General features: G+C 38.4%; 1 protein-coding gene across 3 annotated transcripts in view; it reads left to right on the top strand.

The window, feature by feature from the left end:
* Positions 1–23,781, top strand: part of Sytl5 (synaptotagmin like 5) — a 288,981-nt gene that overhangs the window by 186,287 nt on the left and 78,913 nt on the right. For 2 of the 3 annotated variants that reach the window (XM_040733701.1, XM_040733698.1), the window contains exons 3-6: positions 5,987–6,196; positions 14,762–14,877; positions 16,333–16,441; positions 20,153–20,287. In XM_040733701.1, coding sequence (XP_040589635.1) covers positions 5,987–6,196; positions 14,762–14,877; positions 16,333–16,441; positions 20,153–20,287 — 570 coding nt within the window. The remainder of the gene's footprint in view (positions 1–5,986; positions 6,197–14,761; positions 14,878–16,332; positions 16,442–20,152; positions 20,288–23,781) is intronic. The other variant, XM_040733700.1, reaches the window with a different exon arrangement.

Raw genomic sequence — 23,781 nt, 5'->3', positions numbered from 1 at the left:
GGAATGCTTAGGGATAATTAATAATAAAACGCTCAAGTCTGGACAACCAGACTTCCTCTCTTACTTTTCTGTTATCCCTTCCCTTCTATCTCCTCCCTTCATTTCATTCACTCTCTTTGGTGCTCTCTTACTTTTGCTTAAACTTCCTTCTATTTTGTTCAACAAGTGATATCTTTTATGTCTCAGGTACTAAGTTACATGCTGAAATGTGCGACACTACATAAGAGATTTAATCTTACCTCTATGTCTATAGTCTTATCCCTTTGTGATGTGTGTCCTATGGAAACACGAAACCATGTTAGAAACATGGAGAGACATACATGAATACATTAAAAGCAGCCAAATAAAGATTCAGTTTGAAAGGTATGATAAGTTCTGTGAAGAACCTAAATATATTACCCTAGATAAACATAAGATAGGAACCAACTGCGGGTTTGCTGTTAAGAGATAGTATATCTTGAGAAGCAGTAATAAACAAGAAATAAAAATATGTAAGTTCTGGAGAGATGACTCAGCAGTTAATAGGACTGGCTACTCTTCCAGAAGACTAGGTTCAATTCCAAACACCCACATGGCAGCTTACAACCATTTATAACTTGTTTCAGAGAATCTGAAACCCTTTCTGGCCCTCATGATTATTGCATGCATGTGGTATACATATTCACATGCAGACAAAACACCATTCATATGAAATAAAAATATTTTACAGATATGACCAGCCAGCTATATTAAAAATTAAACTTAATGATTATTAGTAGTGTATGCTAAGTTGTGTTGCAATAACAAAGACAAAACCCCACTACATATCCATATCAAGGTGAACAGTCTGGACTTGTAGAGCAGACACTGTTTTAGACATTGCTTTTCCTCTAAAAAGATATGAATGATGTCCTTGATCATAAAGCTTTTGTATAAAAATCGCATACCATATTTCATGGGCCAATACAAATTCCATGATCATTCCCATAACTTGTTCATAGGGAACATGGGAAATATTTGTGAAAAGTTTATATCCTGAAGCATCGAGGGAAGGCATACTCAGCAAAAGAAACAATATGCACAGAGGCCCTGTGAGCTGGGAAAGAAGTTTGTTTATTTATTAAACTTGAAATAGCAGGATATAGTGACTAGAAGGGAGATGACTAGAGAAAGGAGGGGACAGCAAGGACCTGGATGAAGGCTCTAGGTTGTCATACAAGGTAGTCATCAATCTCATTCTTGGAGATGGGCAATTAAGGTAGCCTCTGCACTATTGCATCCTTGCAGATCTCTGGAGATTTCCCTTATATGTCATCCTAGAGCCTGCATCCAATGGCTAATGGAAGCAGAGGCAGACATCCACAGCTAAACACTGAATTGAACTCCTGGAACCCAGTTGTAGAGAGGGGGGACTGATGAGCAAAGAGGTCAAGACCAGGCTGGTGAAAGCCACAGAAACAGCTGACCTGAACAAGGGGGAGCTTGTGAACACCAGACTGATGACTGAGAGGCCAGCATGGGACTGATTCAGACCCCCTAAATTTGGGTTTCAGTGAGGAGGCCTTGGCAATCTATGGGGCCTCGGCTAGTAGATTTATATTTATCCCTGGCATTCGAATGGACTTTGGGAGCTCATTCCACATGAAAGGATACTCTCTTAGCCTGGACATATGGGGGAGGGCCTAGGCCCTACCACAGATGATGTGACAGACTTTGGAGATCCCCCATGCAGGGCCTCACCTTCCCCAGGGAGCAGAGTGGGGATTGGGTGGGGAGTTTGGGTGGTTGGTGGGGGGCGGGGGAAGAGGGGAGGGAGAAGGAGCTGGGATTGACATGTGAAGCAAGCTTGTTTCTAATTTAAATTAAAAAGTAAAAAATATATTAAAAACAAAACCTTTCCAGACTTAGTAGTATGTCTCAGAAACAGTTGGCATCATAAACATCGATTGTCTTAGGAATTGCCCAACTAAGATCCTTGTATATTTGCTTTCCTCTAGCCTGATCTATACTGAGTCCCAAGTCCTTTCAGGCTAAGGGACCATTTTCTGGGTTAAGTTACTGTGAAGTAAAGCACAAAAAATGGAAAGCAAATGTTTGACTTGTATGTGGCTATGACTTCCCTTAGGAATCCCAGCTATTCTAGTAAAAGGAGCTGATAAGAGGCTAAACTTTGAGTACCCAATGGTATTTTCTTTTCCAGGAGAGAATTTCCCTCTAGGATAATCCCAATCTCCTCTCTATTCTGCTTGTTACTTTGATCCACCAACATATTCATATAAGGTTGCTCTCAAGGGTTGTTGTCCTCTTATTATTTCAATTACTTTGTATCTTTATCAATTATTATGTCAACTTTTTCTGGGGAGACAAACTGTATTCATCAAGGATAGGACATCAATGGCATACTAAGGAAAAGATTCCACCCAAGTGTAGATTAATGAACCAAAGAGTTTTAGTAGGATTACTTGCGTCCATAGGCACATTACCAGTGACCACATCATTAAAGAAAATGTCACTATCCATAGCAACATTTACCTGACAGGACAGGGTGGGATTTTGTGGGTCCCTCTACCCCAGCAAACATTAATTACCTATGTATCCTCAGCAAGGGATATATAGGGTCTCCTGAGCTCCTCATTCATGACGGAATATTACTACGCCTAGTTGTATGCAGGTCTCTATCAGACAGTCATAGCTGTTGAGAGCTCAAGACAGCATTTGTCAACAGAAATACACAAAAGGCCTACTACTCCTGGACCCTGAAGTATTCATGCAACTGTTGGGCTCTTACAAATAGTACAGGAGATTTCTTCAAGTGGGAACCCATTCTGATATTCTGATAAACTTAAAGCCTATACCTTTCACAAGTACCTAAAAACATTTCCCAAATTCATTTGAGTCAGGTGCTCTGGTAGAAGTCATAACAACAAGCTGTAAGCACTAAAGCCCTAAATTTGGAAAAAGTGTGTTGTTGGGCTCTTATTATTTGTGTTTAGATGGACAAGACAGTGAAGACATAAGTGTTATCTATGGATGTTGTTGCACTACTTGGGTAATTTGTCCCCATCTGAGTAACATGAAACATAATGGAAGTCCTTAGTAGGTGTCCTATATTAACTCATTTAAATAGCTGCATACCAGAACACCTAGAACAGAACAGAGGCTCAATAACTGCAAATGTTAGCAGCCAATTACAGTCTCCTTTGGTGGGTTTTTCATGTCATTGACATGAGAGATTGTGTTTGTAAAATATTTTATTTTTAATTCTCTCTGTGTACACAGAAGATGGTATCAGATGACCTGGAACTGGAGTTACAAGAAGTTGTGAGCTGCCCAATGTGGGTTTGGAGAACTGTACTCAGGTCCTCTACAAGAGCTGTACTTGAACTTTCTGCTCAACTGTCTCTCCAGCCCCTGATAAAATAATTTTAAAACAGACTCAGAAGGAGACTTGAGGTCCATTATATTAGCATATGAGGGAAGCAACAGCCAGGGGAAATGAGACAGAGAGAGAGAGAGAGAGAGAGAGAGAGAGAGAGAGAGACAGAGAGAGAGAGACAGAGACAGAGAGACAGAGACAGAGACAGAGAGAGACAGAGAGAGAGAGAGAGACAGAGAGAGAGACAGAGAGACAGAGAGAGAGACAGAGAGAGAGAGAGAGAATTTTCTACCTTTGAGTTAGAATCAGTATGGTGGACTATAAACAGCTCTAGAAATGGAGATAGGGTTCTTCATGAAAACGATAAGTATGCCCAGACTGTCAGGGAAAGCATTGTTAGGACTAGGGCTGGTATTCCAGAAGAGGTAAGGAATGAGGGGATTATTCTTTGGGGGTTAGACCTCAGCTGTGAAGATCTGTAAGCAGCAGATCTGGGGGTGGGGGAAATTCTGACGTATATAAGTATATTATCTCATCAATGGGATAACTATTCTTCTTTCTTTAGCCCATTTTAATTTGAATTAGCTTTTGTGGGAGTGCTCTCTTGACCAGGTGACGGATAGGCTCAGTTGGATTAACTCTTAAGGGAGGTGATGATATTGTATATACCAGAATGTTTCTACTCAGGGCCAAAAGTAGAACTCATATTTTTATCTTTCAACCAAGGCATATTATCTTTCTTTTAATGGACCAAAAACAAAGTCCTGTTCATCCAGTATTTTAAATTGTAAAGATGCAGCAACTGTGATGCTTTTCTGTCTAATGTTACCAGAGAAACAGGAGGTAGGCTCCAAAATTGACTATGATGGAAGCATCCATCTTCGTGTCTTCCAAGCCTGCTTATGTCTGATAACCTACCTAGCACATGCTGAATTAATATATGAAAATGTCAATAATTTTGGAAAACTTATTCCTCAGTTTAAAATACTTGACTTATGATTCTCTCATTGGGCTAAGAATGAAAAGTTCTGGATTCTGCTTCTATCTATCTGCTTATTATCTTTGAAATATTTTATTTTTATTAACATGAATTAACTGTTAATATCATTCACTGATTTCACCACACATAACACTACACATGAACCAGTGTAGATTCATAAGACTTCACAAAAATAATTATTACCTTCAACTATTCAACTGCTTTATAACCCAGTCTGGAGTTACACCCTGAGCATGCGCTCAAGAAAATACAATCATTATTTTGTACCCGAAATAATGCTAGTCCAGATGAAGCTGCCAAAAAATGTCCTAAATGTGGAAAGAAAATGGTATGAAAGATGTGGAATGTTTCCAGGTTGCCTTTCTGGGCACTGAAGACAAGATAAGAAACCAGCAACCCAAAGGAATGGCGTATCTATCAATATTAAGATGGGAGCAGGCCAATCTTCCAGAGTGGTGTTTGCCAAACCTTGCAATATACTAGAACAAATAAAGATGCTTTAGACATAACGTTTCCCAGGCTACCTGCCAAACCAATAGCATTCAAATGTGTGGGCATGAGACTTGCCCAGCAGTATTTCCAAGCTATTCCAGTGTCTAGAGAACACATGTTCCAAAGCTGTACTTCTCACACTATCATCAATTGGATATTTTGATAAAGAGCAGATTTTGATCCAGTAAACCATATCCTGATAAGTATGCCTAAGAATTTCCTAAGTGCAGCTTCTGAAAAAAGGACTATGCTTGCAATTCCAAGTTTCTAAAGGATGTACAAAAGACATTTCTTGTCAAATGGTTTTTAAAAGGGCATATGAAAGTGTCATGTACGTAATACCTATGTGTCAGGAATCATACTACAGACTTTGCTTTTATTATCTCATAAAGACTACCATTGAAGAATGTAACTATTCCTTATTCCTATTTTAGAAAATGAGAGTTTAAATTAAGTGGATAAATCATTGTTGGCAGTTGGCCAGCTAATTTATGTTGTGTCCTGGACTCAAACATAGGTGTTTTGTGACAAAATCATTAATGTGTAAACTCTTCCATGCTAAGCAGAAGTATGTAGAACTGAGATGGTAAAATATGTTTGTAGGTACACTCTTCATAGGTTCACTCAAGAGAAGAAATAACAAGGCTGAAGTCTTAACGCTTATCTCATGTGCGTACATAGAGAGCACTTCCAGGATCATAATATCAAAGGCATCCTGAATAAATAAATAAACAGGAATGAAAACCAGTGCTAGTGGAAGATGGCAAAAGCAAAACAATTACTTATTCAACAGCTAGTTTCAAAATAATTGGCTCTGAATGGAGAAATTGTATTGGATGGAAGTATTTGGCTCTGATTCCTTGATTCAATTATGAAAATATTTTAAATAAAGAAGGCTGTGCTCCTGTGAGAAGTTTTTGGTTACACTTCTGTATTTATTTGTGTGTTGAGGTGGGTAACATACACATGCCATATCTGTCATGTGATGTGTAAGTCAGAGGACAACTTGAGGGAATTGGTTCTCTCTCCTACCATGTGGGTTCCAGGGATTGAACTTGTTTTACAGTAAGAGTTTTTACCCATAGAGTAATTTCGTCAGTCCTCTTCTTCATTTTTAATGTGCCTTTTTCTCTTCCCAGGAAGCTGAAAAATGAACTTTTAGAGGCAAAGCGTAGAAGTGGGAAGACTCAACAAGAGACCAGTAGAGTTTGTGTTCACTGTCAGAAAAACCTTGGCCTCATCTTTGACCGGGGAGATCCATGCCAAACGTGCTCACTCAGGGTGTGCAGTGAGTGTCGAGTCACAGGCCTTGGTGGCAGCTGGAAGTGCACTGTCTGTGCCAAAGTCGCGTGAGTTTCCTCCCTTTCTGTGCAAAATTCGTATTTGGTGACTGATAAGATTTGAAGGAGGAAAGTAAGAAATGAGGAAAAGTATTTTAAATTGAGAGTAGATTTAAAAGCACAGCCTAGTTACAGGCTTGATGTGTGTGTGTGTGTGTGTGTGTGTGTGTGTGTGTGTGTGCGTGTATTAGAGATAGAAAGACAGAAACAAGGAGGATAAGGAAGATAGAAACAGGCAGAGAGACAGATAAAGGAGTGTTCCGTGGGAGAGAAACAGGTAGAAGCAGATATAAAGGTGGGAAATGACCCTGAAGCTTAATAAAATCAGAGGCCTAATAAAATCAGTGTCTCCCTGTATTTAAAAGCAAGTCATGTATTTTCTTTCCTATAAACCGTTCAAGATGCCACATGGCTTCTACAAAGGCATGGACAGAGTTCTCTTGACATTCTTAAACATGTGAGATAACTGGCAAAATGAGCATCAAGCATCATGTTCTGTATGCCTCGGCTGAGGTGAAATAGTTATTTATTGTTCTCTAGGCCTAACTGTTCATCAAAAAGGATAAAAGGAGGCAGCACTCCCATTATGTTTCTGTTCAGAGAAGTGGTTCTTAACATTCTTAACACTGCAACCCTTTAATACAGTTCCTCATGTTGTGCTGATCCCCAACCATAAGATTATTTTCTTTGCTACTTCATAACTGTACTGTTGCTACTGCTATGAATCATAATATAAATGTCCATGTTTTCTAATTGTCTTATGTGGCCCCTGTGGAAGGGTCACTTAGCCCCAAAGGGGTTTGCAACCCACATGTTGAGAACCACTGCACTAGGATTTAAGGGTGATAGTTCTATGGAGGCATCAGCTTGATATCTCCATGAGCAATGAGATGTGTTTTGCTGTCAGTTTTTGGAGAGCAACCTACTGCCTTTGACCAGTGGTTCTCAACCTGTGGGTGGGTCACAGCCCCTGTAGAAGTCACATTTCAGGTATCCTGCACAAAAGATATTTACATTATGATTCATAGTAGTAGAAATAGGAACTGTAATAAAGGATCACAGGATTAGGAAAGTTGAGAACCACTGCCTTTGGCCAGCAATTCAATTGGATGGAACCCAAGTCCCAGTACTTGGTGACAGGAAATGGCTAGCTGTGATTCTGTCTCTATTTTAGATTCTATTGCTGCAATGAAACACCATGACAACAGCAAGTTAGGTAATAAAAGGTTTATTAGACTGAAATTTCCACATTGCAGTCCATCACTGAAGGAAGTCAGGGCAGGAATGCAAACAGAACAGGAACCTGGAGGCAGAAGCTGATGCAGAGGCCATGAAGTGGTGCTGCTTAATGGCTTGCTCCCCATGACTTGCTCAGCCTGTTTTCTTATAGAACCCAGGACAACCAAGCCCAGGAATAGCCCCACCCACAATGGGTTGGGCCCTCCCCCATCAAACTCTACTTAAGAAAATATCTTATAGAGTTGACTGCAGCTGAGTTTTATGGAGGTATTCTTTTTAGTTGACGTTCTTTCCTCTCAGATGTAAAGAATTGTGTTGGAGTTTTGGTGGGGATTACATTAAGTCACTAATTGATTTATGGTAGAATGGCCATTTTTTCTATGTTGATCCTACCAATTCATGTGCATGGGAGAGCTTTCCATCTTCTGATATTTTCTTCAATTTCTTTCTTCAAAGACTTGAAGTTTTTATCATACAAGCTGTCACTTGCTTGGTTAGAGTTACCCAAAGATATTTTTTATTTTTGAGGATATTATGCTAGGTGTGTTATCCTGATTTCTTTCTCAGGCCATTTGTCAGTTGTATATAGGAGTGCTGCTGATTTTTGCCATTTTTAATTGAGTTATACATTTATCCCCACTCCCCTTCCCTCCTTCCCTCCCTTACACCCCCTTCCCGTCCCTCATGCTCCTAATTTACTCAGGAGATCTTGTCTTTTTCCCTTTCCTAGGCAGATCCATGTATGTATGTCTTTCTTAGGGTCCTCTTTGTTATCTAGGTTCTCTGGGTTTGTGGCCTATAAGCTGGTAGTCCTTTGCTTTATGTCTAATATCCACTTGAGAGTGAGTACATATTATGTTTGTCTTTCTGGGTCTGGGTTACCTCACTCAAGATGGCTTTTTCTATTTCTGTCCATTTGTTTGCAAATTTCAAGATGTCATTGCTTTTTACCACCAAGGAGTACTCCATTGTGTAAGTGTACTACATTTGCCTTATCCATTCTTCAGTTGAGGGGTATCTAGGCTGATTCCAGGTTCTGCCTATTACAAGTAATGCTGCTATGAACATAGTTGAGTAAATGTTCTTGTGGTGTAAGCATATATCCTTTGACTATATGCCCATAAGTGGTGTTACTGGGTCTTTAGGTAAGTTGATTGTTAATTTTCTGAGAAACTGCCATACTTACTTCCAAAGCAGCCGTACAAGTTTGCACTCCCACCAGCAATGGAAGAGTGTTCCCCTTTCTACACATTCTCTCCAGCATAATTCATAGTTTTTGATGTTGGTCATTCTGATTGGTGTAAGATGGAATCTCAGAGTTGTTTTGATTTGCATTTCTCTGATGACTAAGAATGTTGAGTACTTCCTTAGGGTCTTTTGGCCATTTGGGATTCCTCTGTTGAGAGTTCTCTTTTTAGATCTGTACTCCATTTTTTAATTGGATTATTTGGTCCTTTGATGTCTACTTTCTTGAGTTCTTTGTGTATTTTGGAGATCAGTCCTCTGTCAGATGTGGGGTTGATAAAAGTCTTTTACCATGCTGTAGGCTGTCATTTTGTCTTGTTGACCATGTCCTTTGCTTTACAGAAGCTTCTCAGTTTCAGGTGGTTCAATTTATTCATTGTTGTTCTCAGTGTCTGAGCTACTAACACTGAGAACTGGTCTCCTGTGTAAATGCACTCAAGGCTACTTCCCACATTATCTTCTATGAGGTTCAGTGTAGTTAGTTTTGTGCTGAGGTCTTTGTTCCATTTGGGCTTGAGTTTTGTGCATGGGGATAGATATGGATCTATTTGGATTTTTTCTACATGTCAGCATCCAGTTATGCAAGCACCATTTGTTGAAGATGTTTTTTTCCATTTTATAATTTTAGCTTCTTTGTCAAAAAATCAGGTGTTCATAGGTGTATAGATTGATGTCAGAGACTTTGAATCGATTCCATTAGTCCACCTGTCTGCTTTTATAGAGGGCTATTGATTTTTGTTAGTTACTTTTGTATGCAGCAACTTTGGTGAGTGTTTATCAGCTATAGGAGATCCCCAGTAAAATTTTTAGAGTCACATATATACAATCATGTCATCTGTCAATAAAGATATCTTAACTTCTTCCTTTCCAATTTGTATCCCCTTGATCCTCTTCAGTGGCCTATTGCTCTAGCTAAGACTTCAAGTACTATATTGAATAGGTATGGGGAGTGTGGGCAATCTTGTCTTGTTCCTCATTTTAATGAACTTGCCTACACAAATCTTCCAGGATTGATGAGAAATTTTTCTGTAACTACGTCTCCAATTCTTATCCAATACATCCTTTTTCTGTTCATTCTCTTATATAGGCCGGACCCTCATTTGTTCTCACAAAAAGATATAAGGCCTAAGACTCAAAGCCCCCTTTTCTGTTATATGGTGCCTCAGGCTTCAATATAAGAAGGCAAAGTTTGACTTTAATGTATCTATACTAGTTCTAATTACTAAATCACAAGATTTGTGGCCTTATGTTTTTACAATCAGTTCATTTGCTAGATATATTGGTGTTAAAAAAAGGTCTAATTCACTATATCTTTCCTCTGAAAGGCAGGAGTCAAATTCTCTTTAGGGTGTATTAGCAAGAAATTAAGTCTTAATATGTTGAGTATGATATGGAGATGTTCATAGAAACTGCCTGCCCAAAATAAAAGAATCCTTTCCTATGCTTCTCACTTAGATCACATGTGCTACATTTATTTATCGTATTCCTTATTTCTCTTCCTCTACTATAAGTTCCATTACCATGAAGACAGGAGATTTAAAAATAATCTGTGTTGTTCACTGATGATGTCCTCATGCCTAAAGGAATGCCTAACGTACGTGCTCCGTGTGTATTTGTTAAATGAGTAGATGGATGAATAAGCAAGATAATGAAATGATAAATGGATGAATGAATGTGTCCTACTTAAAGCATAGCAGGCTGGAGTAAGAGGAAGAAAAGTAGAACACATACAATTTTATTCTATTGGGAATATGAAGTTGGAGTGAAAAACAAGAGCCATGACAAGTACATCTTCCTTTTAAACAAAGTAAATATCTATACATCACAGAAAAAATACAAGTTGTTGTAAGATGATACAGACATAAATACTTAGATGTTGAACAGGATGCTTTTTTATAACTATTAATATATGAATAAAAAACTTCTCAATTAATTGTCTTCTTTTATTAGTGAAACATTAACTTAATCAAGTAAGCCATATATTTCACTAATAATAGATCTATTCATCCACACACCTCTCCATCCCTTATACATATTTGTTGTTAGCCTATTAAGATACAAGGAAAGGGAAACTTGGGATGCTTTCCATGGCTTCATAGTGTAACGTAAGAAATAAGGTTATTACATTATTTTTGCAACTATTAAAGAAATTCTTAATTATTCTGCATATTCTAAAGAGAAAATATTTTTGATGTGTCATTCTTATACTTCTCCAGCAACAATTTATCTATAGTTAGGTTTTTAACAATAAATGCAAATTTACATGAGCATTTAATAATAAAAGTTCATGCTTACTTTTTAGCTGAAAAATATATTAATACTTCTCTAATATTTAAGCTACTTCTTTGTGTGCTCTCTTGGACTGAAGCTTTCAACATTGGAAATATCCTGTTTGCTATTCATTGAGTGGTTTTCAACAAGGAAACATAAATGATATTTTATTGGCAAAGAATGTCCTTTGTTATAAGAGAATATTATAGGCCTACTGGACTGTCTCCATGTTTAATAGACCATTAAATAGAAATTCCCACCCTAACCTCTAAGAGATGAGATGACTCAGAATGTGACTCATTCTTTAATCATTTGGAAGAACAACCTTTATTGTCATTTACCTTGGACAGTGTTTTCTTTCTGAAGTACTGGAATGTTTATCGTAAGGATTGGGAGAGGAAGGCTACTCCCGTTGTAGACGGACCATTTTGTTTTCCTTGTCCCTTTACTACATTTAAGATGTTTTCTTTGCCTGTAAGTGGTTTTCAGTTTCACTATCTTATGCATGGGGATTTCTTTGCATATTTTCTGCTTGGACACAAAGGAATCTAGACTGAACACACTCTCTATGTGGAAAACCCCCAATAGTAAGAATCCAATAAATATGTACTGGGTAGTGAATGAATGTATAAATAATAAGTTTCCTTGTGATTAACAGATGGGAAATAATAACTTAGTGTATCTTACAAAGCATATCTTATTAAATGTGTCTCCAGTAGTTAATGATAGATAAGCAAACAAAATGCTTCGGTTGCTATGTTTCTAAAACAAGATTACCTATTTGCCCTGTAAATACAAAGAGAATAGAACTTCTTCACATTTATGTAAATTTCCAAATAAAGGAAAATTACATAAGGTCCAGAAGTTTAATACTGAATAAAACCTGAAGCTAACACTCTCTGATAGTTAGCAATCAGTGTTCACAGATAATAAGTATGTTACCCTGTAATTTCAGTCAAAACACATTCTTCAGAGTTCAACTTGGAGGAAACAGAGTCTATTTCAAGCCTTGGGTGTTTTGAATACTACAGTGACATGGCAGACAGATTGAAATCTTGTAGCGAGTTCCACATTTGCTTTTTATCCTCTCTCACCATTTCATTATTCTTGCTGCTTGGCGCACAGTGGGCACACATGTGGAAGTATACACACATTCATTCATTGAGAAGGCTAAGCATTGGTGACAATTGGTTTTTTGCTCCCATGTATTTTCTTCCCCCATCAAAGCCTTGTAGTTGACAAACATGAGTTTTCTTCTGATGATAATGCCCAATGGAAAGAGTATCAGACTTGAAGTATGAATGTTGCATCTTCCATCACACCTTTATATCTTTGAGAAATAGTTTAACCTATGTGAGTTTCCTAGTCTATAGAGTGAGGACTGTCATTGACAGCTTACATTTCATGGTGAGGATGGCAAATAGCATATATAAAGTGCGTAGCACATTACTTGGTACTCGTTAAGTATTCAGTATTAGTTTCCTGTTCTTCTATTAATTTTCTGTCTACATCCAAAAACAATGAAGGGGACAAGGGCATTATCTCTGATACTTCAGAGTTCCAAAAATGACAAATTATTCAAGTTCATACTGGAGGTGAACAAATACAATTATAGCTATTGTTCTCCCACAGATGGCAGGAGGTAGTAAATAACAGTTCTGTAGAAATAGTATTTGTGTTATCTGTTGGCAGCTGTAGATGTATGGTAAAGATAGCATGGAGGTCTGTTTCCTTTAGAATGTAGACTGCCACACATGAAACTGTCACTATAATATCCTCTGCATTCTCTTATAAGCACATACACACATAAGAGACAAGACTTAGCATATACACTTTTGGATAATTTTCAAGCACTCAACTATGCCACTCTTGTTCTCATTTCACTCTGTGACTTTCAACTCTATGCTGTCTCTGTTGACTTCCACTTACTTTCCTTGGTTTCAACAGCTCATGTGATTATTTTGATCCACATGAATGACCTAGGACAGTCTTGGTATTTTAAAGTCACTTCATTAGTGGATCTATTCTTGCTGTAAAATCAGGTTATATTAGTACTTATATGAGTTTCTGGTTGACAATAATCTTGAAAGAACATCTCTAGAAATTAGCATTTCACAGATGCCTGTATATCTAGCATAAATAATAATATATAAGCCTATAAATCTCTGAAGATATATTAAGGAATCCTGTAATTCAACCTACAGCAGCTACACTGCTATGAAGCTCAGTTGGTGGCTTTAACAAAGATGTAGAACCAAAAAAGTCATTAAGCAGTCTACAATTATTTCTAATTAAACATGAAGGAATAGTTTATAAGGGAATGAGATGAGGCGTGGAAAATAGTCTTGTACTGTCGGGGTAAATGATTTCTATAGGGTTTTAGTAGAAAATAAGGTTAAGAGGTAGGACTGGGCTACATAATAGCAATCTTTGAATGCTATGCTAAGAAGCTAAAACGTCATTCGAGAGGCCGTAAAGGACTTACACTGAAGTTCACACTTGATTATATAATATCTGGAGAAATATATGGAGAAACAAGACACTGCTAAACCAATTAAGACACTAGCTGACAAGACAAGAACTGATAAAATACAAATTAAGGAAGGTATCTCGAGGATGAGACTTTGCAAGAATTAGTAAGTCTGTTATGGTGGCTGAAATTAAAATTATGACTTGAAGAAGTATAGACCAGTACCATTTATGTGCAATTTTGCACAAAAAATACCACAATACATTCCACCATCTGTGTAACAAATGTGTGTTAGTTTATATGATAAAAAGAAGAAACTATTGCTTGAGTGAACAGTCTGGTAAATGCCTATTATTATAGTACTATGGGGGGCATAGTTGAGATGCATAGAGATTGTCTCTCGAAGAGTTAACAGACAAATAGACATGACTTATAATCCTAAAATAAAGTTTAAAACTCTCTAAATCATAGAAAAATGTGAAGGCCTAATGGAGGATCACAGACATTCCTAGAGGGAAGATAGGAGGTGATTTCATATAGTCATCATAGGTAGCGCTCAAAAGATGGATAGGACCTGTCCTAGTTTCATTTTGTTGCTGTGATAAAACATTGACCAAAAGCAACTTGAAGAACACAGTGTTTATTTGTTGTACATATCACAAACACAGTTCATAATCAAGGAAGGTCAGGGTAGTAACTCAAGTAGGAGCAGAAGCAGGAATCATGGAGGAAAGTTTCTTACTGACTTTCTCTCTATGGCTTGCCCAACTTACTTTCTTATATAACCTAGGTCTTAGTTTCCAGAGGTAACACCACCCCAGTGGACTGGGCCCTGCCACATCAATCATCAGTCAAGAAAATGCTCAAGGCTAATCTGATGGAGGCAGTTTCCCAGCTGCAGTTGCCACTTCCCAGGTGACACAGTTTGCATTGAGTTGACATAACCCAACCAGTACATGGTTATTCAAGGATTCTTTCCCATATTTAACATTTAATTGATTACAAAGTCCAGGAAGACATTTCTAACAGGGTATTTTGAATCGACTTCCTCCTCTGTTAGTTTTCTCTTGCTCAAGAATGCATCCCATTACCGTTTTCCTGGAGTATTGTGATAGTCTTTGTCCTCTTCTCTACAATCTAGTTCGGCATTTATGTTCCATTAACCAATCTTCCTAAAACAAGTTTTTATTGATGCCATTATCTCATATGGAGCCTTTGATTGTCCCTCATTTCTTCTAGTGAAGATCTTTTATGCACAGTCACATTTTTTAGCTAAGTGGGTTTTGAAAGTTACCTATGCGAAGCTAAATAATTTAACTTTAGTACCTTCCTTTTTGCTCCATGAGCAGACAGCTAAGAATTATAAGTGGAGAATGGTTTTTTGAAGAAAAGGCAAAGCGTTTCAAGCAAGTCAATGTTCTGGGCACTGATGTTGTTCGACAGTCCATCTTAAGAAGAAGTCCAGGTAACTAATGCAAGTATTTGTCTCTAAGTCTTTGGTTAGGTTAAAGAACTTCCCTATGGTAATATAGCAGGTGAACACAGTTGCATTTTTTCCTCAGTCCTGTAGGTAATTTCACAGCTTGGTGGCTTAAAATCTAAACCTGAAAGTCATACAAATGAAGTCAGTAGAAAAGAAACTTCATAATCATTTTCCACATATCTGACATGCTAAAGAATTTCAAAGGAGTCAGTTATCCTCATCACAGCCAGTTATTTTTCCAAACAGATTTCTGATATTTTACTAAACATTTAAGAAAGCAACCTAAAACAGGTGAAATTTATGGTTTTGAAAGCAATTATTGATTTTTCACCAAGTTCACTTTCAGATTTTCTTTTAAATGGTATTTTTAAAATTTCATACTTGGTATTGTAACCCAAAGTCCCACTCTCACAAATGGGAACATTGAGAAATGCCAAGGAGCATTTTTGTAGTCATTGTTAGATTGAGTCAATGGCATGTATTGGACAGGAACCAAGTATGAAAAGCTAATGGGCTTAAAATATGCAGGAAAGTTTCTAGTCAATGAAAAATTGTCCTGACACAAACACCAAGAACCACCAGCTTAAGACTGCGCCAGTGTACTCAAACTACAGTCTAATTTGTTCAGTATCAATAAAACTTTCTTGAGTGTAGATTTCCCATGCATTGTTTATATAATAAAGGTGGAATAGGTATCTTTTGGTCTGGTAAACTTACAACTGATTCCTTTGTCACTTTGGGTGTATGATACTCACAAAGAAGGTTCGTAAAGGTGAGTGGCATCAGGTCTGATGTTAGATGAGTCAGGTTGAATGAAAAATATCCAGTCAGCTACAGTTTCTTCCTACACTAAACCTCAGTGCCTTCCAGTGCATGAACTACATTTACAAGCATGAACACATCCCAGGAAATCTGGCCTCTCATTTCCATGATGTCTGGCTGTGGAGTGTTGTGGCACATTTGGGTTCATTACTCCTGGAAGACTGAGGCACAACAATTTTGTACTTAAAAGCAGTCTGGAATACATAGTAAGTTCCAGACCAGCCTTAGGAATATAGAGGGAACTGTCTCAAAACAAGACAAAACACATATACAAATAATGTCTATAATCTATGGAATTAGAGGTCTCCTGAACTCAGCATTTCCTACCCTAAAGATATCTGTAGAGGCATAATGAATTTGTTCCTTCATTGCAGTTTTCCTAAGAAAGCTTATCATGCCAAACCTTCACCTGATGAGTCTTAATTCTTAATTATCTCTACAGCATTCAACTAATTAGAAATGCCTATGTATACAACATATCTTAGGATTGAACTGTTACTGATTATTGTAAATTTTTGTTTGTCTTGTAGCAATCTAGGAAAATGACTGCAGAAGAGAAATTTGTTATCCTTTCTGCTTTTTAAAAGTAAATTTGTTTTCTATTTTTTCCATGAGGATCTGAAGAAATACAGGGCCAAGGGCAAGCCCATCAAGATGTAGACAAGCCCGATGCTTCATCTTCTATCAGGCAGAAGGCCACCCACGAAGGGTCCAAGAGGAAGGGGTAAGCACAGCCCATCCCCTCTAAAATAAATAATCTTTAGTGCTTCATGTCTGATGTGACTTCAGTGGCCCAGAGGTAACATTTTATTCCAGAGAAATGCAGCCTTAAATACTTTCAACCTCAGATAAAAATCCCTGACTGGAGTCAGTCAGTTGTAGCCCATGCTTTTAATCTCAGAACTCAGGGGGCAGAGACAGATGAATCTCTGTGAGTTCAAGGCACATGTGGTCTACAGATCGAGTTCCAGGAAAGCCAATGTTGTTACACAGAGAAACCCCATCTCAAAACAAAATCCCTGGCAGACCTGAACATGTGAGTTCTTATTTCATTCGTCTTATTTCCATTAGTTCCAGGCAGATCTCTGGTCAGAGTCAGTCTTGGCTTTAAGCAACTGTATAGAGACTTTGCATTCAAATGCCAGTATCTCTCTTTTTCAACCTGACTGTTGGAATATAAAACAACCATAATAAAAACATAGTTACTTGAACATTCTATTCCTTATTTAAAATGCATGTTCCCTTAAGGAAAAAGAAGCGACATTTGACCACTTCCACTTAGCACATTGAGTACTGCAATGAACAATGGAAGATACATCAGAGAACAAGATGCAAGAAGGCACTGGGAACTGGCAGCAAGATGCCACAAAAGAATCAGAGTTCCCCCAAAAGAAGACTGCATAGCAAGGGTTCTGCGATATGCAGAGTCTCTCAGTGCTCCTCTCTAGGTAGCACATCATTCTTCTCTCAGCAGGAACCAGCAGAAAAATGCTGACAGTGGCTGAGATTGTAGCTAGTTCTAAAAGAAGTGTGCACTTTTCTCATTTTCAGTGTTCTGAACTAGGAGTGAGAATGAAATAAAAGTATAATTTTACTCAGACTCTCTTGACTAACCGTCTTGTTCACTAATTAGCAGAGACAAATGAAAAAGATGTTCTAGAATTTCTTAAACTTCTATCCTCTGCATTTAACCCTCACTATCCTATTGAATTCATTTATTGGTCAGGATTCTCACAGTGCCGTGTGCCTGTAGATCTCTTGTCATCGTGTACTCTGACCCTTTCCCCGTAAACACACATTTTAGTGGTAAGCTGTTTTAGTGCTGTTCCAGTGGCTTCTTTACTTTTGTGTTAAGGTATCTAGTATAGTGCCTAACCTTAAAAATAATCAATGGATTGACTGAATAAGGATGTCAGAGTCTACAGATGCTGAGAAGAGCTATAGTTGACAGACTTTAGTTCAGGTTATCACTGTTAGATCACACAACTAAGGCAGTCTGAAGCTGGGAAGCAATAACTGACAAACATGAGTCCCACAGATCCTGACTCATTCAAACTACCATAGCTCCAGGCTGAGCCCTGCTGACATTCAGAACTGGCAGCTGCGGTTCTACCTTTAAGGGCTGTAACATCCAGTCAGTCAGGAAAGCTTAAACCTAAAAAGTTACTAAGTTTCAAAAGCTTGTATGAAAAATACAAAATGGCAATAAAAGCTATCAAGGTCAGAAATACAGCAATGTGTTAATAAGTCACAAGAGATGGCATAGGCAATCAGTGACACATACGAAATAAATAGATACTAGCTTCTTTGGGGGGTGCACATGAGTCACAAAGGCACACACAGATTACAAGTGGAATTTGACAAAAAGTTTGACAGTTGCATAGGGTTCAGGCTATCGAAAGGAAGGAGGGGTGATTCTGCACATCAAAGGCTAGCATTGCATTAAGCATCATTCTCACCCCAAATGTAATTTTCCAGCAGAGTGAAGGTTCTGACATTTTGACAGTGACATTTTGCTATGCTTCTTTGAAGCAGAGACAACTTAGCAGATTCTATTAAGATTATGCCAGTACCTTTGGAAACCATTTGTTCACATAGAACATTGTTGAATATAAAATAAATGAAATGATCGCCCCGCTACCATCTTCCTAAAGAGTACAGCTGGGAGTTTGTTGCTATCATTTTACTGTTTTTATTTATTCTTTGAAAATTTCAAATGTGTATATAATGCATTTTTATCATATCCACCCATACTGCTTACCAGCAGCTCTCCCTTGGACTCACAAACCCTTCTCTTTCCATACTTCATGTGCTCTTCGAAAATTATTATTAATAGACCCCAAAAGTCCAATTTTTATTCAAGTTTATTTAGAAACAGTCAGTATCTGGTCCAGGACTTGAACTCCATTTCCTCAAAAGCTATTTTGCTTTATTTCCAAATATCTACATGGCATAGTAATGCAATAAGATTTTGCCCAGCACGAGACCTTTCTTTGTATAAACTTCATTACTACAGGAGAGGTGTCACGGAAGATATAAAGGCAGATTTCGTCAAAGAATGCACACACACACACACACACACACACACACGAGCAGGAGACAGAAAGAACACAAAGTAGGTAAATTTGTATGGGAGGGTGGATGTGACAAGTTGAGGGGGTGAATATAATCAAGGCATATTGTATGAAACTGTCCAAGAAGTAATATATAGTTTAAAAGATGTCATTCCCCGTGGCACTCAGTGATACAGGGCATGGTTAGTAAGAACATAGCATATTCTTGTATTCCCCAGAGTAGTTTTGGCTCCAGTAAAGAGAAAAGGTAGTCACTGCTCTAACGGTGCTGTGGTCTAAGCTGCCACCTTTGTTTTTCCCAGAGCCTTGTTTCCTTTCTGTGAAAGTCATATGCAATTCCCTGTTCTCAGCATGCTTGCCAAGAGTCCCCCCCCCCAGAATACGCTCCTCCCTCTCAGCTGCCACTGATGAGTTTCCAAACTAGGGAGTCTTTTGCTTAGCAGGGCCAGAGACCTGGCTTAGCAACAAGTAGTATGCTTACTGGGGAACTAGAAGCACTGGTACCCAACTACCCAGAACCCCTCAGCCATGCTCTTTTATTGAACAACCATTTATTGGTAAAAGCAATATAAATTATTGGGTTTTTATTCACTTTTGGTGTTGGAGATCAAACCCTGGTCTTTGTCCCTACTAAACATTCTCTGTATCACTGAGCTACACTGGAAATTTTTTATATATAGCACTTTACCTTCATGAATGTGTATACACTATGTGTGTGCCTGATGCCCAATGTTCCCAGAAGGTGTCAGTGTAAATCGAGTCGTATATACTGTTGTGAGCACCATGTGGGTGCTGAGAGTTGAACTTAGATCTGCCAGAAGAACAGTCAGTAATCTTAAGTGCTATATTGTTTCTCCAGCCCCTCCTTTACTTTTTTAACCCATCAAGATGTAATTGTGATATCTAAATATTCTTGGATATGTGGCCTTCCACTTGAGTGTGGTTTACTTACCAGAGGCTACGTTCTTAGAGAAACCTGATTCTCCCTGTCCCTAGAGATTGGCAATTGCTCCCTGGGCAGGGGTAGGAATTTATCCCCAAATCTCGTTTCCACATTGGGATTTTTGTCTGACTTGGCTTGCACATGTTTTGTTGTTATTTGTTTTGTTTTTTCTTGTTTTTATTTTTGCATGCTGTCACATCACTGTGCGTTCATATGGGCAGCTACCATTCTGTGCCCAGATGCTACTGTTTCCTTTAGTTGTCCACCATCTCTAGCCCTTACACTCTTTCTAGCCCCTCTTTTGCAAAGATCCCTGCAAATAGAAGATTCTTTGATGGTGGTTGACAGACGCAGTAGTTTGTGAGTATGATGATAAGAGTTTCATATCTTACTCTTGAATTTGCATGTTTATTTTCAGATTTCTTCTGAGCAAGTTCAGATCAGCAACCAGAGGAGAAATCAGAACTCCAAAGCCTGACAGTGGGAGGAGCTATAGCTTGGATTTAGATAGTCAAAATCTTCAGAATTTCAAGTCAGGCCCTGGTTCAGACAGGTAAGCAACATACAAATTGAGCAATGGATAGCCTGGGAATCATGTTGATAACTTTCTGCCCACATAGGGAATCTAAGTATCTGTAAAGGTTTGGGACACAAAGAATGCCTACCATACAATACAAAAGGCAGGAAGATGTTTCTCAGTTATTACAGAAAAGCTTTCCTCTTGATTTAAAGCTATTAGAAACATGTGTGTCATGTGAAGGAATGCAGCCTTGTGTTTGGGGAGTTAGGGCTGTAAGTTCAAGTAGAGATGTACATGGAAGATAGTTCTTTCATTCATTTCTTGTTCTTTTTCCCTTTCAACTTCTGAAAAAATACTCTTAAGTGTCATATCTATTCCTTGCTGCTTTTAAAAAATACTAATACTTCCATCATGTGTGTTGTCCTAGAGATTTTTTGTAATTCCATTTATATCTTGTTCCACTGCCTCTAACTGATTTCCAGATGGGTCAAGTGAGAATCTCTTGTGCATAGTGTCATCACTTGTTAGGAGAAGCAAAGAGGAAGACTGCAGATAGCCAAAAGCATAGTCACTTCTAATCAGATTTGATTTTCTATCTTGTTTTGGCCTAAGTCAGGCCTCATTTTCATTACTATCAACACTAAAAGTAAGAAAATATTATCTGATCTCATGGTATACTGATTTGTCCACATGCTAATTCCATTTTGTTATTGATTGCTCAGGCTACAGCAATCCTGCTAGTATTTCTGTTCTTCTCTATTTATGTTCTACAAGCAGAACATTTTTTTCTTATAAAACCTCACTTTTTTTTCTCATTGCGGTGCTGAGTATGGAACCCAGGAACATGTTGTAATCTAGTATATAGACCAGAACTTTTCTAGAGAGGGGATGTTTTTCTATTTTTGGTGCTTTTATTAATGATAGCTATTCATATATGCTTCCTTATTTTCTCTAGCATCCCTCTACACATCACGTTTTATAACACTGTAGAGGAGAAATATAAAAGCTATTATCCACTTTCAGAGGACCAGTGTTGTATATATATTCTCCATATGACTAAAGAAGCCCTGTGTGGGTAAAACATAAGCAACGCATCTTTGCCCTTGAAATAGTTTTTCACCACTTCCCTTCTTTTTAAAACTAATTTATTTTGCATCCTGATGACAGTTTCCCCTCCCACCTCTCCTCCCAGTGGCCCCTACCTCATATCTGCACCCCTGATCCACTCCTCTTTCATTTCTATTCAAACCAAGCTACACAACTGTCACACATAAGCAGATGGCCTAGGTCAGCCCCATGCAGCCTTCCTGGTTGCTGGTTCAGTCTCTGTGATTCCCTATAAGCCCAGGTTAGTTGTTCCTGTTGGTTTTCTTGTAATATCCTTGGCCACCTTGGCTCATACAATCTTTTCTCCTCCTCTTCTACAGGATTCCCCAGCCCAGCCTTTTGTTTGGCTGTGGGATTCTGCACCTGTGTCCATCAGTTGCTGGATGAAGCCTGTCTCATGACAATTGGGCTGGTCACCAATCTATAAATATTGTTAGGCATGGTTACATTGATATTTTCCCCCTTCCCTCATGTTTGGTTCTGTCCTAGGTTTCTGGGTCATCCAGCCTGTGGGTCCTGGATCTCCAGGCAGTGTCAGGGGTGGGCTTACTCTCATGTCATAGGTTTTAGGCTAGATCAGTCATTGGCTGGCCACTCCCTCAATCTCTAGGCCACCCTTACCCCCAGCACATTCAATAGGCAGGACAGACTATATGTTGAAGGTTACGTGGCTGAGTTGTTTTCCCACTCACTCCACTTGAAGTCTTGCCTGGTCAATAGGAGTCTTATTAGCTGGGGTTATCCTTGTAGATTTCCTGGAAGATAACCATGCACCAGGTTTTTAACCTGATTTTGAAATACCCACTCCCTTTTCCAGTAGTCTCTTTCAGTATTTTCCCCCACCATCTGCCCCCTAAACTGATCTCTCATATTCCCTGCAGGGTTTTTTTCTTTTTGGGGACCTGCCACCCAGCTCTCAAATACATGGAGACTTAGTCTTACTTATGAATGTCCAGCCTTAATTTGGCTTGATTCTAGCCAGCTTTTCTAACTTAACTTATCCCATTTATCTTTATGTTTTTCCTCTGGGCTTTTTGCCTTTGTTTATTCTATATATCTTTCTTTCCTTCTTACTCTATGACCATGTGGCTGTGTGACTGGCCCCTTGTGTCCTCCTCTCCTCCTTTTCTCTCTCTTCCCTTTTTTTTTACTTAAGCCTAGATTTCACCTCCTTTTATTCTGTCTTCCTGGCTACCCCGCCTTTCCATTTCTTCTGACTTGCTATTGGTCATTTAGCTCTTTATTAGACCAATCAGGTATTATAGACAGGCAAAGTAACACAGCTTCACAGACTTAAACAAATGCAACATAAAAGAATGCAATACATCTTTGCATCATGAAACAAATATTCTACAGGATAAACAAATTTAACACATCTTAAATTAATTAATACTCCACAACAGTTCCCATTCCCAGCTTCCTGCCCCCTGCCCAGTTCACCCATGAAATCTCTTCTACTTCCCCTTCTCAGGGAGATCTGAGCTTCTCCTCTTGAGCTCTCCTTGTTACCTAGCATCTCTGGGTTTGTGGATTGTTTCACTTCCCTTCTATGCTGCCTCCATTGCATTTTTTTCTTCAAAACCCCAATCACTCATGGTATTACCTGTTAACTTAGATCTCAGGTTGATAAATTGGCAGGTCTGTTGTGAGTTTCAGAACATCCTGGACTGAATAATGACACAGGACAGCTGTGGCTACTTGGTGAGACTATATCTCAAAAATTTAAAAAAAAATAAAATGTTATCTTTGGTCTTCATATTTGCTTCCACGGTTCTGAGTAGATATGACAGTCATTCATAATGATAGTGTACCTAAATTAGTGTTGGTCTATTTTTGTTAGCATCTTTGGGACTCTGTGGTTGAGTGACTTTTTTAATACATTTAATCTTTATTATTATGTACATGGGTATTGTGCTGAATATATGTCTGTGCACTGAATGTATGCCAGTACCCATAGAAGAGGATATTGGATCTCCTGAGACTGTAGTTATAGGTGATTATGAACTGCCATATGGGTGCAGGAAATCAAATCTGGTCCTCTGGAAGAGCAGTCAGTGCTCTTAATTCATGGGCCATCTCTACATCACCATCATATTGTTTTACACTTCAGGCTAACATTAAGAGGGGCACCATATAGGGAGAGGAAAGACTGGCTTCCTTGTTCAAAGAAACAAAGAGTCCCAGGCCTATAGAGCAAATTAGATCATGCTATTTTGAATTATTTGCCTTATACTTACTCATCAAGAATGAAGGTCTTCCTCCCCATGATCAAGGTGTTTATACTGTTATTCTAGAATCACTAAGCCTGGGTTTGTTTCTTTTGTCTTTTCTGTTGTTAGACATGAATAATTATAAAGCAGTAATGCCATATGGGCATATTGCATCAAACACTCATGTTTTGACACAAGATATTTTTGCAA

This window comes from Mesocricetus auratus, unplaced genomic scaffold (genome assembly GCF_017639785.1).
Source record: "Mesocricetus auratus isolate SY011 unplaced genomic scaffold, BCM_Maur_2.0 Super-Scaffold_100033, whole genome shotgun sequence".
Lineage (NCBI taxonomy): Eukaryota > Metazoa > Chordata > Mammalia > Rodentia > Cricetidae > Mesocricetus > Mesocricetus auratus.
This window is presented reverse-complemented; position numbering and strand designations above follow the sequence as displayed.